Source organism: Adiantum capillus-veneris, chromosome 5 (genome assembly GCF_014529385.1).
Source record: "Adiantum capillus-veneris isolate H3 chromosome 5, ASM1452938v2, whole genome shotgun sequence".
NCBI lineage: Eukaryota > Viridiplantae > Streptophyta > Polypodiopsida > Polypodiales > Pteridaceae > Adiantum > Adiantum capillus-veneris.
In genome coordinates, this window is record NC_140935.1 from 102,479,225 (window position 1) to 102,492,909 (window position 13,685).

General features: G+C 41.2%; 1 protein-coding gene across 1 annotated transcript; it reads right to left on the reverse strand.

The window, feature by feature from the left end:
- Positions 1-11,435: 11,435 nt before the first annotated feature.
- Positions 11,436-12,282, reverse strand: LOC147457843 (early light-induced protein, chloroplastic-like). The gene is made up of 2 exons (XM_086513369.1): positions 11,881-12,282; positions 11,436-11,792 (listed from the first exon to the last, which is right to left on the reverse strand). Exons 1-2 carry the CDS (start codon positions 12,280-12,282, stop codon positions 11,502-11,504), a joined length of 693 nt encoding a protein of 230 aa, XP_086369495.1. The 3' UTR covers positions 11,436-11,501.
- Between the last annotated feature and the right edge of the window lie 1,403 nt (positions 12,283-13,685).

Below are 13,685 nucleotides of genomic sequence, written 5' to 3' on the forward strand. Positions count from 1 at the left end.
ACAGTATGGAATGTGTTCAGGCCTTACCTTAAGTGTGCTTGCAGATTCTTAGACCCCAAAGCTGCGTGCGAGTCAAGCATAATTTGGTTTGACCATGCTATATGGTTTGCCCTCAACAATCTGCCTATTATGTTTCCGAACACACACACACACACACACACACACACACACACACACACACACACACACACACACACACACACACACACACACACACACACATCTCTCACACCCAGAGACCCCGCGCCTTCCCGGCTAACCTCGTGAACACATACCACTGGACATTGGGTTGAGGTCGACATAGTTGAGGTTGAAGTAGCTTAGGTCAACGTTGGCTAAGGTTGAGTTCAAGAGAGGTCAACTTAGATGAGGTTAATTTTTCCTTGATCATCTTGAGCTAAGTTTGGCTGAGCTAAAGTTGATTCAATTGAGTTCGACTTTGGCTAGGGTCAACTTTGGTTGAGGTTGACTTGATTGATGCTGATTGGTGAATATTGACTTTGACTTTCGTCAACCTAGCCTTACTTGTAGGCGCTATCTCACACTTGTCTAGCCCATACTACTAAGGAAATTTTGTGCACACCCAATGTAGGGAGCTCGGGGGGTGCACTTATTTTAGGGTTTTTTTAACAAAAATTGAATATGAAAACCCCTTGTTTTTAAGTATCTCTATTAAATTTCCTAAAATTCTTTCATTTTAAAACCCCTCCTACTGAACTCACGTGGTACATTGACATGATTACATAGTGCACCCCCAGCCTATGTTGTAATCCTTGACTCCATCCTAGCAAGGGTTGTAAGGGAGCTCTTCAACACAAGTGAAAGTGCTTTATCAAGAAAGGAACATCGTGGATAGGAGTCTACTCCACACGAAAGCTCTCATAGTATTCCCCCAACCAGCCAGACGGAAGCTCTTTAAATAGTACATGATCTATGATAGACAATTGTTGAGGTTGTTTTAGGTGAGAAGGGGTTAAACCAATAATTTTTTAAAACCCAAGCATCAATGAAATGCAATCAAGATCCAATGGTGGTATACTTAAGGAAGGACAAGAGTAATTGTGAAGAACTTAATTTGTATCCATCATGATCCAAACTTTTAACCAGAGCTAGAGCTATATTGCATTACAATCTAGCATATCAATGTGTTATCATCATATATTTACTACCCATAACTTCTCTTTAGCAACTCTATCTAGTCAAGGGAAGTGCGCATCTCTCTCTCTCTCTCTCTCTCTCTCTCTCTCTCTCTCTCTCTCTCTCCCACTTGTGCTGCGATGCTACTTCGATGATGAGTCATGAGGCATGCTTGGATATGTGGATGGAGTTGGCGAACACACACACTCTCTCTCTATCTCTCTCTCTCTACCCACTTTGCTGCTTCTAATGGGCAAATAAAATCAAATACTTACTAAGAAGATTCTTCAAAATTTGCCACAATGCTACTTCCATGGTGAGAGGAGATACATAGCTATTGAAACAAATGAATTAGCTTAGTTATATGATTGGTGGTCGCTTGTCAGATCTTTCAAATTGCAAGTACAAATTTGAGCTTCCCCTTTCCCAAGTTCTTTCAAGCTTCAATAAAGTGATGTGACTAAGTGATAAGAGATTCCCCCCCCCCCCAAATGTGACAGCTAGTACTGGAAAGATCTTTTTTCATGCAAAGATAAGGAAAGAAAAGTCAACAAAAATCACGTTAAAGCATGCCAAATAAATAGCAATGCTCACTTTTCATTGAAACAAGTATTCGTAATGGCTCCAAAAATAAAATATTCATCACTACTTGCATAGTCAAAGACGCTCCAAAAGAAGAAAATTCTTTTAAAGGGAAAATAAAGGAGAAAAGAAGCACAAATATACTGAAGTATACTTGACCACCTTCTTTTATATTGATTTTTAAAAAAAAAACTCTGACACTCCGCCTTCATGTGTCTTTGCATTTTCTAAATTCACCATTCACTTATGCACTTGAGACATATGGGTGTGGTTGAATGGGCACATTCTCGTAAAACTAAATGAAATGAAGCTGCAAACAACTTAAAAGATAAAGATATTTTGAAATATTTTCTAATATTTCAAGATTGGGGGCCCAAAGGGAAACACTAAGTATTTTGTATGGATATAAAAAAAAAAAGGCATACATAAGTACTCAAAATGAGAAAAGGGTAAGGAAAAGGTAGAGAAGCTGTTTGAAGCTAAAACCATTAGGGAAAGGAAAAGGGTTTTGGAGTTTATGCAAGAGGGGTCTTTTGACTGTCCATTACCATAATAAACTAACCTGTCACATTTGCATTTTAGATGTTTTGCAAGGTTTTTCACTTTTTTGAAATGGTGTAGGTATTTTTTAATAGCTTCAAAAAAACCATATTCACTGTCTACATAGTGCAAGTATACTTTAACACTAGTTTTATAATTGGACACTAGTGTCTCGAGACACTAAAGTGTCGTGTTTTTCCACCAACTTGTCATATTTATTTGGTGAAGCTAGAAACATGATTTAGAAGTCAAGCTCATACTCCATGTTGATTATGAGGTGATAAAGAGTGCCAAATTTTGTTCATGTAAAACTCAATCCCAATATTCAAATTATGAGAAAAAGTTCTAAGATGAAAAAAACATAAAAGTTTAGTGCAGTTTGGACAAAAATCACATAAAATGATCATAAATTTTTATTAAAAATAGATTTTGCTTTGTTTGAAAGATTTTTGGATAGAAAATCATGTTAAGTAACAATAATTTAACTTTAAAAACTTAGTTCTTACACCAAATATACATTATAAGAAAGAAATCCGAATCTTGAAAATGCTGAGAGAAAGGCAAAATCTAGCCTTTCAAAGCCTCTTTCACCAATATATACACAAAAAATTACGTATTTCAATATAGACCTTAAGTTTTGCTCCATAGACTCGTCATATATCAAACTCACACGTAACTTGTAGTTTCAATTCATTTTAGAAATTTCATTTTGCAAAATTACTTGCAAAACCTACATTGTCATCTAAAACATATGAAATTGTGCTTATAAAGGTTCTATTTGCATCCATATAAAACATTTGTACCCAAATCACTAATGTGGATCGGAAAATCCACACTTGGGACTCAATTTTGAGAAAAATTGTTCATCAATTAAAAGTGAGATTTTTGGCGTGCGCAGTTTTGGAGATTTGACACAATTTGCATAAACATAAAATGAAACCACCTTAAGTAATGAATTGGTAGAGTTTGTACGTAAGATCATAAAACAATGTGAATTTTAGATGAATTGCATGTTTTTCCTTGCTATCTAATGAATCCACTAAAGTGGCATATTGGAACAATGGCGCTGTCATTGCTCCCTTTGAGCATTTGCCTTCAAAAATGGTTTAGGGAGGGGCAACTTTGATTCTCGTTAGAACGTGCCGTCACAGGCTAGCCTGCCATTTCATCACCCTATCCACGCAAGCAACGCCACCCTAAACTTTGGTTATCGCCCAGCTTCGCCATGCATGCCACCTGCACAACCCACACGCCATAGCTCGGAGCTTGTGGAGCTCTCCAGTCTTCACTTATACTCTCATAGTCCCTAACCCCTTACCCCATATACTCTAGGCCTCTAGCTCTTGTGAGCGCATGTGGGATGACCTTTTCATCACATGGAAGCTCTACATTACCCCTCCTTCAAGGGTCCCCAAAGTCCACCCAAAAAACCTTCAAAAACTTTAAGTAATCCTTTTTTTTTTGCCCCCCCTTCATTGCATGGCCATTTGGTGCGTGGTGGTCCAACCCTCAAGCCATAACGCACACCCACACCCCCCATTTCCGGCTTTGATCCACCCGATCTTTGGTATCACCTGCCGTGAAATTGAAGCCCGCCAATCGAGGCCATGAAAAACAGGAAAAACATCTGACATCCTCTTCCGAGCAACTGTACCCGAACTTCAAAATAGAATATCTTCCCTGTTAGAAGTTTTATTGACTCCCCGTCAATTCCTACTAGTCTCACTTGATGCACATCACCTCCTAGAGCCTGGTCAAACCCATAACGATGCTAGATGGCACAATTTGCAAAGCTGTCAGCTTGCCCCACACCTGCTGGCCCCCGCCAAATCTTCAAATGGCCATAACTTTTTCCCTGGAGATCCAATTGACAATCCGAGAAGATTGACATGCTCCAAAACTTGAGCTCTACACATCTATGTGCCCATTCTAGCTCGGGCTTCCTGTCCATACCTGCCTTGTCCGTTGGGGACCTACAAAGCCTTCTATTTTTGAACTGGCATAACTTTCACACCTTGGATCCATTTGAGGAGTCATCTAGACAAGCTTCTAGAGCATCTGGAGCACTACATTCCTAGGACTAGCATTGCGCTTTGGACACTTTGACTTTCCATCCACCGTTGTCACTAGTCTGCCCAGAACCTTTATACCTGCTTCAACCCTTGGCCATGCACTTGTATACACGTCTCACACTTCTTGGCTCCATTTCTTCCTTCAACCAACTTTTTCCGCACCATTACCAATGCACATCTCACGACAAGAATCAAAGTGGCAGACATGTTTGTAGGAGAGTATAGTATTTTGCATAAGCATTCCCAAGTAGATATTGCCTTTTTGAAGAAAACAAGTGCTCAATAGCTAAGTGAATTACAAAATACGACAACACTAATAGAGCAACTGACGACGGCCATTGAAAATCAATATAAGAAGCTCCAAGAGATCAATGCCACATTGTTGGATACAAATGCACGTGCTCAGTGGCTACATACTCAACTAGATGTAGCAAACTTTCAAGCAACCCAAGCTGAAGCTCGAATCAAGGATCAAAATGAGCTACTGACCAAACTTAAAGCCAATCCGTAAGTGCTCACTATGTAAGGCTCCAACTTAGCCTCTCAAGCACTAGAAAAGAGAATCAAAGACTTGGAGACATAGCTGAAGCTAGAGAAGATGCAGTGGAGAGAGATCTCACTCTCCTTTATGACAAAAGAAGATCACTAATAGAAGCAAATAGCTGAACTACAATCAACATTGGTAGTGGTTCAAGAGTAGATGAAAGGGAAATAGAAAGTACATGAAGAAGAGCTCCTAGAGATAGTGCCATTGGGGGCTGGGGCATTAGAATTCTCACAATCAGAAGAAGATGATGATCCACAATAGTGACCCCATAATCCTCAACAATTGAGGTAGAAACCAAACAAGTGCCCATTGACAACTTCTCCCACTGAGGTAGAGAAGGCCCTCAAAGTCAACATAGAGCCTGAGACTGAAGACAAATGGAAAGAGGCTGTGGTATGGGAGCAATGGATCCTTCACTCTGCCAATGTGTCTCAACTCACTTAAAAGTAGATCACAACAACCTGGCATCAACAGTCTCTCCCCTACCCACTCATCAAGTACAAAATACTCAAGGTAAAAGAAAAACTTATCAAGGATCAAGCCATGGATAATTCTGATCAACACCCACAAGTAGATAAAACCGATGCACCATGGATGGATTTCCTTAAGGGCAACCCGGGGCTCTACTATGATTTATTAAATCAACCACCCGATGAAGTCCTTTATGAATTCTATGCTTGAGTTATGTTTTTTCCCTCTTAGTACATGCAAAAATTTGAGGAAGCATCCTACACGGGTTTTTTCACATGACCAAAGTAAACAAGAAACCACACATCAAATACTATGATGCTTTGGATGCCTTGAGGAAGCAAAGGAAATCCCGAGAGCTAGAACCCTAAAGATGTGTCGATCATAGACGACCCAATCTAGGAGGAGGAGGGGGGGGGGGGGGGGATGCTAGCACATAGCTAACATTGGAGCCTATACATATCCATCCTATGAGAAATTTCACTGTTCTGATCAATCTGGACATTCATAGCTATAAGCCTTTGTCATTCTTTTATTTCCAAAATTAATATGTAAACCATTATGTGATTATGAGCCAGACAGAGTGGGCCTAATTGCTTCTACATTGTATCCTAGGCTACAAAAGAGTTAGAAAGTTTATCATTTTTGAACCGAGAACCTTTGAATAAAGTTTAAAGGCCATTTTGTAAAACTTTAGAAGAGAATTTTTGGATAATAAGTGGTACGACTGTTTTTTAGAGCCCAAAGCAACACATCATCTCTTCCACAAAGAATTAAATTGATTCACAAAGGCATCTACACTATGATCATCACCTTGTAGTCCTTCAACGGAGTGCCATACATCCGTTGGGTCCTCTACTTTACTAAGCCTCTCAAGGAAATCCTTATTGACCTCATGATATATCAACACATATGAAGGCTGAGAGATAACTTCAACAAAGACTCATAATCATCATACATTTAGCACCACAAACCGTATAAAAATAACTCCCACCAAAAAGTAATTCTTTGGGAATTTACAAGCACATGCCCACCCAAAAGACCATCATCCAAACTAAGAAGCACCTGCCCTAGCATGGAATTACAACAAACATTGACCAATGCATTTGATAAAGAAATCTTTACACTTCCCCCATTGCTTCATCAAAACAACAACTTCAAAGTGTAGATACACCACCAAACATGTAAGATTTCACAACTTACCCTACACCAAACTATCTATGGGGCTGCCGTATCCTATACCTTGTGGGAACAAATTGTATCTCCCAAACCACAACTCCAAAAGGAACGATTTCAAGCCAAAAAAATATGTACATTTGTTCTAACAAAAGTCATGAAGACCATAAATTTCAAAACTTGTGCACCTCTATGTGCAAAATTGATGCGAACAGTAGGCTTCCCTAGTACAACTACATGTAGAGAAGGCTAGTTGAAGGCAAAAAAATTGCATAAAAACGAATGAAGGAGCCAAAAAGAACCAAGACCTAAAAATTTCTCATATTTGCCAGAATGTTTTAATGTTACTACATGAGTTTTAGCTATCTACAAGTCATACTTCAAAAAGCTTACTAATGGACAGTTAAGGCAACCTGCCAACTAGCACTACAGTCCTGACTTGCACTACATGGACATATTCTTGCTAAACCAAGCTAGGAAGACCACAAATAAAAAGGCCACACACCTTTTCAACACAAGGTATCATGTTCATACGTACAACTTTACAAGTAACGAATGTCCAAAATGCATGCAACCACACCTACCAAAAATCCAACAACCACACTTCATAATCCAATCCAGAATCATAAATCGTATTCCAATATTCGTCACAAGGGTGAGAAATCCATCGTAATTTAATAGAGATACATTAAAATAAGGGGTTTTCATATTCAATTTTTGTTAAAAAAACCTAAAATAAGTGTATCCGCCAAGCTCCCTACATTGGGTGTGCACAGAATTTCCTTAGTAGTATGGACTAGACAAGTGTGAGATAGTGCCTACAAGTAAGGCTAGGTTGACCATAGTCAAAGTCAATCTTCACCAATCAACCTCAATCAAGACAACCTCAACCAAAGTTGACCATGAACTCAAATGGGTCAACTTTAGCTCAACCAAACAACCCAAGATGATCAAGGACAAATCAAACTCATCTAAGTTGACCTTCTTGAAGTCAACCTTAGCCAACATTGACCTTAGCTACTTCAACCTCAACTATGTCAACCTCAAGCCAATGTCCGGGGGTATGTGTTCACGAGGTTAGTCTGGAAGGCACGGGGACTCTGGCTCCGAGAGAGGTGTGTGTGTGTGTGTGTGTGCGTGTGTGCATGTGTGTGTGTGTGAAAGAGAGAGAGAGAGAGAGAGAGAGAGAGAGAGAGAGAGAGAGAGAGAGAGAGAGAGAGAGAGAGAGAAAATCAAACATCAATAGCTTCTACAATCCCCATGAATTGTTTATTAGAAGAAAACACACACACACACACACACAAAGAGAGAGAGAGAGAGAGAGAGAGAGAGAGAGAGAGAGAGAGAGAGAGCTTGACTAGCCAGAGTTGCTAAAGAGAAGTTATGGGTATATGATGATACCACATTGATATGCTAGCTGATTGTAATGCAATATAGCTTTAACTATGGTTAAAAGTTTGGATCATGATGGATACACATTAACTTCTTGATAAGTACTCCTGTCCTTCCTTAAATATACCATTGGATCTTGATTGCATTGCATTGATGCTTGGGCTTTAAAAAATTATTGGTTTACCCCTTCTCACCTAAAATAGCCTCGACAATCATCAGTCGTAGATCATGTACTATTTAAAGAGCTTCCATCTAGCTGGTTGGGGGAATACTATGAGAGCTTTTGTGTGGAGTAAACTCATATCCACAATGTTCTTTTCTTGATAAAGCACTTCTACTTATGTTGAACAACTCCCTTCCACCCCTTTGAGATTACATTTAGTCTCTGATAAAACATCTTTTACGTATAAGAATTCTTTATTTAAGGACCATGTGTGTTGGCTTGGTTTGACTATAGCACATATAGTCAAGGCTTCAAGTGTGGGACTTGCTTCAGTGAGGTATATGGTTTATGGTCAAGGGCTAAACATTTCTTATGGCTTTGGTTTTGATTTCTGGTTGTGGAAGCCAGTGTGACTCATGGATTACTTTTCTTGGTTATGGTTGTGTTGTCAAAATGCTATCAAAAAAATTGTAGCCATGTTATGTGGTAAATTGGAAATTGCTTAAAACTCTTGCATTTTAAAACCCTTCCTACTCAACTCACTTGGTACATTAACATAATTACATAGTGCACCCCATAGCTTATGTTAGAATCCTTGACTCCATCCTAGCATGGGGTGGCAGGGAGTTCTTCAACACAAGTGAAAGTGCTTTATCAAGAAAGGAACATTGTGAATAGGAGTCTACTCCACACCAAAGTTCTCATAGTATTCACCGAACCACCCAGACGGAAGCTCTTTAAATAGTACATGACCTAGGACAGACGATTGTTGAGGCTGTTTTAGGTGAGAAGGGGTAAACCAATAATTTTTTAAAGCCCAAGCATCAATGCAATGCAATCAAGATCCAATAGTATTTTTAAGGAAGGACAAGAGTAATTGTCAAGAAATTGATGTGTATCCGTCGTGATCCAAACTTTTAACCATAGTTAGAGTTATATTGCATTACAATCTAGTATATCAATGTGGTATCATCATACATTTACTACCCATAACTTCTCTTTAGCAACTATGTCTAGTCAAGGGTAGTGTGCATCTCTCTCTCTCTCTCTCTCTCTCTCTCTCTCTCTCTCTCTCTCTCTCTCTCTCTCTCTCTCTCCCCTTCCAATTGGTTCTTCTAAACAACAAATAAAATCAAACACATGCTTAGAAGATTCTTCAAAATTTTCCGCGATGCTACTTTGATGATGAGTCATAGGCCTTTGTGGATATGTGGATGGAGATGGCGAACTCTCTCTCTCTCTCTCTCTCTCTCTCTCTCTCTCTCTCTCTCTCTCTCTCTCTCTCTCTACTGTGCTGCTTCTAATTGGCAAATAAAATAAAATACTTACTAAGAAGATTCTTCAAAATTTGCCGCAATGCTACTTCCATGGTGAGCCATGAGGCCTATGTGGATATGTGGATGGAGGAGAGAGAGAGAGAGAGAGAGAGAGAGAGAGAGAGAGAGAGATAGCTATTGAAACAAATGAATTAGCTTGGTTATACGATTGGTGCTCGCTTGTCAGATCTTTCAACTTGCAAGTACAGATTTGAGTCTCCCCTTTCCTAGATTCTTTCAAGCTTCAAAAAGGTGATGCGACTAAGTGATGAGAGGAGATTCCCTCCCCCCCCAAATGTGACAGCTAATATTGAAAAAATCTTTTTTCATGCAAAGATAAGAAAAGAAAAGTCAACAAAAACCACACTAAAGCATGCCAAATAAACAACAATGCTCACTTTTCATTGAAACAGGCATTCCTAATGGCTCCAAAAATAAAATATTCACTACTTGCCGAGTCAAAGACACTCTGAGAGAAGAAAATGCTTAAGGGAAAATAGAGGAGAAGAGAAGCTTGCATAAATGTACTCGACCACCTTCTTTTATATGGATTTTTTTTTTTGAAATGTTTTTTTTGTTTTTTGAAATCTCATCTTTTGAAATGTTTTTTATTTTTTCGAGATTGGGGGTGGCAAAGGAAAACATTAAATATTTTGTATGGCATATCTAATGGCTTTCAAAAATAAAATAAAATACATAAATACTCAAAATGAGAAGGGTAAGGAATAGGTAGAGAACTTCTTTGAAGCTAAAACTGTTAGGGAAAGGAAAAGGGTTTCGGAGTGCATGCAAGAGGGGTCTTTTGAATGTCAATTAATTACCTTGAGAGACTCACCTGTAACGTTTGCATTTTAGATGTTTTGTAAGGTTTTTCAATTTTCTGAAATGGTGCAGGCTTATATGCAAGATATTTCTTAATAGCTTAAAAAAACAATATTCACTATCTACATAGTGCAAGTACACTTTAAAGAGAAGAAAAACAGAATTGCACTAATGTGAAGTCGGCTACCACTTTGTACGTGTAGACACAAAGTCTGACTTTCCACCTTAACTCACCCATCACTTGGACATGTTTTGGAAGACTTTTTATTTTTTCAAGTTTGAGGTTACTCCCTCCTCAGTCCACTCCAATTAAGGGGAATCTCGCTAGATCCTTCCCCCCAGAAACCCCCTCTCTCTCCTCTCTCTTCTATCTCTCTGCTCTGTCTTCTCCCCACGGCCCTCTCCCCCCCCCCCGCTTTGCCATCGCTGCCCTTTGCACCCCCGCATGCTTCGCCATGGCTGGTTGAGCCTTGCCTACACTGCCACAGACACCATCTCCTCCAGCTCCATCGCGAGTGAAAGGGCGTACGAGCAGGCTGCGGCAGTGTATTTTGCAAGGGCCGTTTCGCTGAGGATTGTGGGGCTGCCCCCGCTTGCTTCTGAACAGGATCTCCCTGCAGCTCCATCGCACGCAAATCTGAGAAATGCACAGAGCAGTGCGTAGTAGGCGCAGAGAGAGATCTCCTCTCATCTCGCACACAGACCAGGAGCAAAGGCCAGGGCGAAAGACCCCCTGCGCAGCCCTACTCAGCCTCCCGCTTGCCCCCCTCGCCTTCTTGCCTACACTTTCCCCTTCGCTCTGTCTCTGGCTTGTGACCTCTCGAGCCTCGACCATCTCGTCCATGCTGTGGCCTCACCTCCTCGAGAGGTTCCCACCACAATCGACACACAGGCAGGGCAAAATCACACAGTGCAAAAAATTCTCTCTTGATGTAAGACAGACAGAGCTCTCTCTCTCTCTCTCTCTCTCTCTCTCTCTCTCTCTCTCCCCACGTGGCCTCCTCCCCATTTTTTACTCGAAAGGCTACCTTTCCTTTCTCACTGTAGCAAAGTGGTATCTTCTGGGATTCGCCCAAAAGAGACATGCGTGCAAACCTACTGAAAAGATCTGTTTTCAGGCAAAAACAAGGCGCCGCTTGGGTGAGTGAGCTGCGTGGAAGAGGTAGCTAGAGAGATCATTATGGATTTATACGGAGCCGACTAGGAGTATGGCACGAAGATGTAATTCGGACAACTGCCCACTATCGATTAAAATGTTACATGAGCGCAATAGTAAAGGAAAGTGCTCATGGATGGATGAGGGGGCCTTGGCGGATCATCTCGTCCACAATCAGGGTAGCAAAGCCGATCATGGCGAGACGACCGTTCCAACGCTCTGCTTGGGCGTTGAAGGGTCCCCAACGACGAGCGTCGGTGGACTCGCCGTTGGCGAATGGGATGATGGACGCCAGAGTAAAGAGCTGTACCACTGCCGCGAACCAGAGCAATCCCGACGTGGCCGGGTTGAAGAGCTGCTCCATAACGCTAAGACCCGTCAATTTCTCCGCTGTGAGAGCCCACAAGAAGCCCACCATGGCCTGCCACGTTGTTGATGAGATGAGATCAATAACAACAATAACACTAAAATATTGAGTGCATGCCTCACGATCGAGAATGGCTACTCACCATGCGGCCGTTGATGGTCTCCGGCGCGGCACCATCGACTGCGAAGAGGCTGCCGAGCGAGCGGTCGCCTGTTTCTGGTCGGCGGTCCAGCTCCGGTCGCGGCCATGGCGCGGTGGACGCGGGGCGAGTGCCCAACACCGATTGCTGCTCGGAGGTGGCCTCGGCCTGGTGGCGCTCGATGTCCGCACGGCTCAGCTCCTGCCTGGTGCTGCGGTCGATGCTTTCCTGCACGCTACTCAAGCTAGGTGTGGCCTCAGCCACAGGATTGCCGCTGCGCTGCTTGGTGCTGCGGTCGATGCTTTCCTGCACGCTATTCAAGCTAGGTGTGGCCTCAGCCACAGGATTGCCGCAACGGATATCCAAGGCTATTAGGCCAGGCTGACTAAAGATTTCTTTGCACATTTCGGGGAGCATCCCGTTGGAAGCTCAGTCTAGGCATTGACAAAGACAAAGTTCTTGCCCTTCATGCACTATTTACTTGGTAAGCCACTATTTACTTCCTAAGTTAGTGGTCTTTTTTTCAAAGAAAGCCAAAGGATAAAGCCACTTGGCTTAATCTGAACCATAACATGCAACTTAATCCAATGTTGCACATTGACCCAAAGAAAAAACAAGGCTTGTTGGGGATGCGGCTAGGGAGGATAAAGCTAGAGGATTATAATGCCTTAACCTTAACAACTTCTGGATGTCCTTGGATCATCTCTCCAAGTACTATCAAAAGTCTAGTCTGAATTTGGCAAAGCATTAAGAACAGTCTGCACAAGGGAACTGTCAGAAATGACCAACGAGAATATCCCAAGAATGTTTTGTATATTTTGCTGAGTAAATGTAAGGAGTAATAGTGCATTTCACAGACAACAGAATAAATGTATGAGCATGCACATCTTTTACATCCCAACGAGCTTGCTCAGCCATAGGTAAAACAACTCTGGTAGCAACAATCTTGCCACCAAAACCTGCAACATCCTCCTTGAGATTTTCTTTGGCCTACTCAATATATTCTTGATGCCTCTCAAGTTGGCAAATACGTAAAGCAAGCAAATCTTCCGTAGACATATTCACTTCCCATGGCATTATAATCCAAGACATAAGTGCCCCCTCTGTAGGCATAATGGGTTTTTGTCCATGCATCAATTCAAATGGCATATAACCTATAAACTATGCGTAGTGCGATCAGCTTATAAAGCAAAAGGTAGTAGATTAGGCCATCACCAATATATCCTTAGCATGTCTTTGCTAAAGCCTTAACAATAGGCGGATGCCCCCTTTCACTCTTCTCTATAACTTTTGGATTGAATGCCGTAGTAAGAGCCAATTTGATGCCCAAACAAGCAAAGAACTCATGAGATTCATGTGCATCCAGCTCTCCTCTGTCAGCAGTGATTTTGCCAACACAATCATACTTAGAAATTACATCTTTAAGCAAAAATTTGTATACAATAGTTGTAGCCTTTGTACGCAAAACTCTTCCTTCAACCTGATTAGTGAGACCTTCTCTAGCAAGAACAATATACCTCATCTGCCAAACACCCACTGGCATTGTAATCAAATCTACTACCCACTTGTAATGCATAGCTAATGGATAAGTAGGATGTAATCCATCTCGATGCCGTACATATAATACTGTTGGCATACTAAGCAAGTTTCCACAAATTGGTAGTGATCCATACTGTCTTTGTAAATTTTTGCACTTTATTCATTTTCAAACTGACATTTCAGGTTCAATGGTTTCACGGTTGGTGTAGGTTGGGATGGTCTCACTTCTATATTTGTTTCCTCTTTGAAATGCACACTCTTGAATCCCT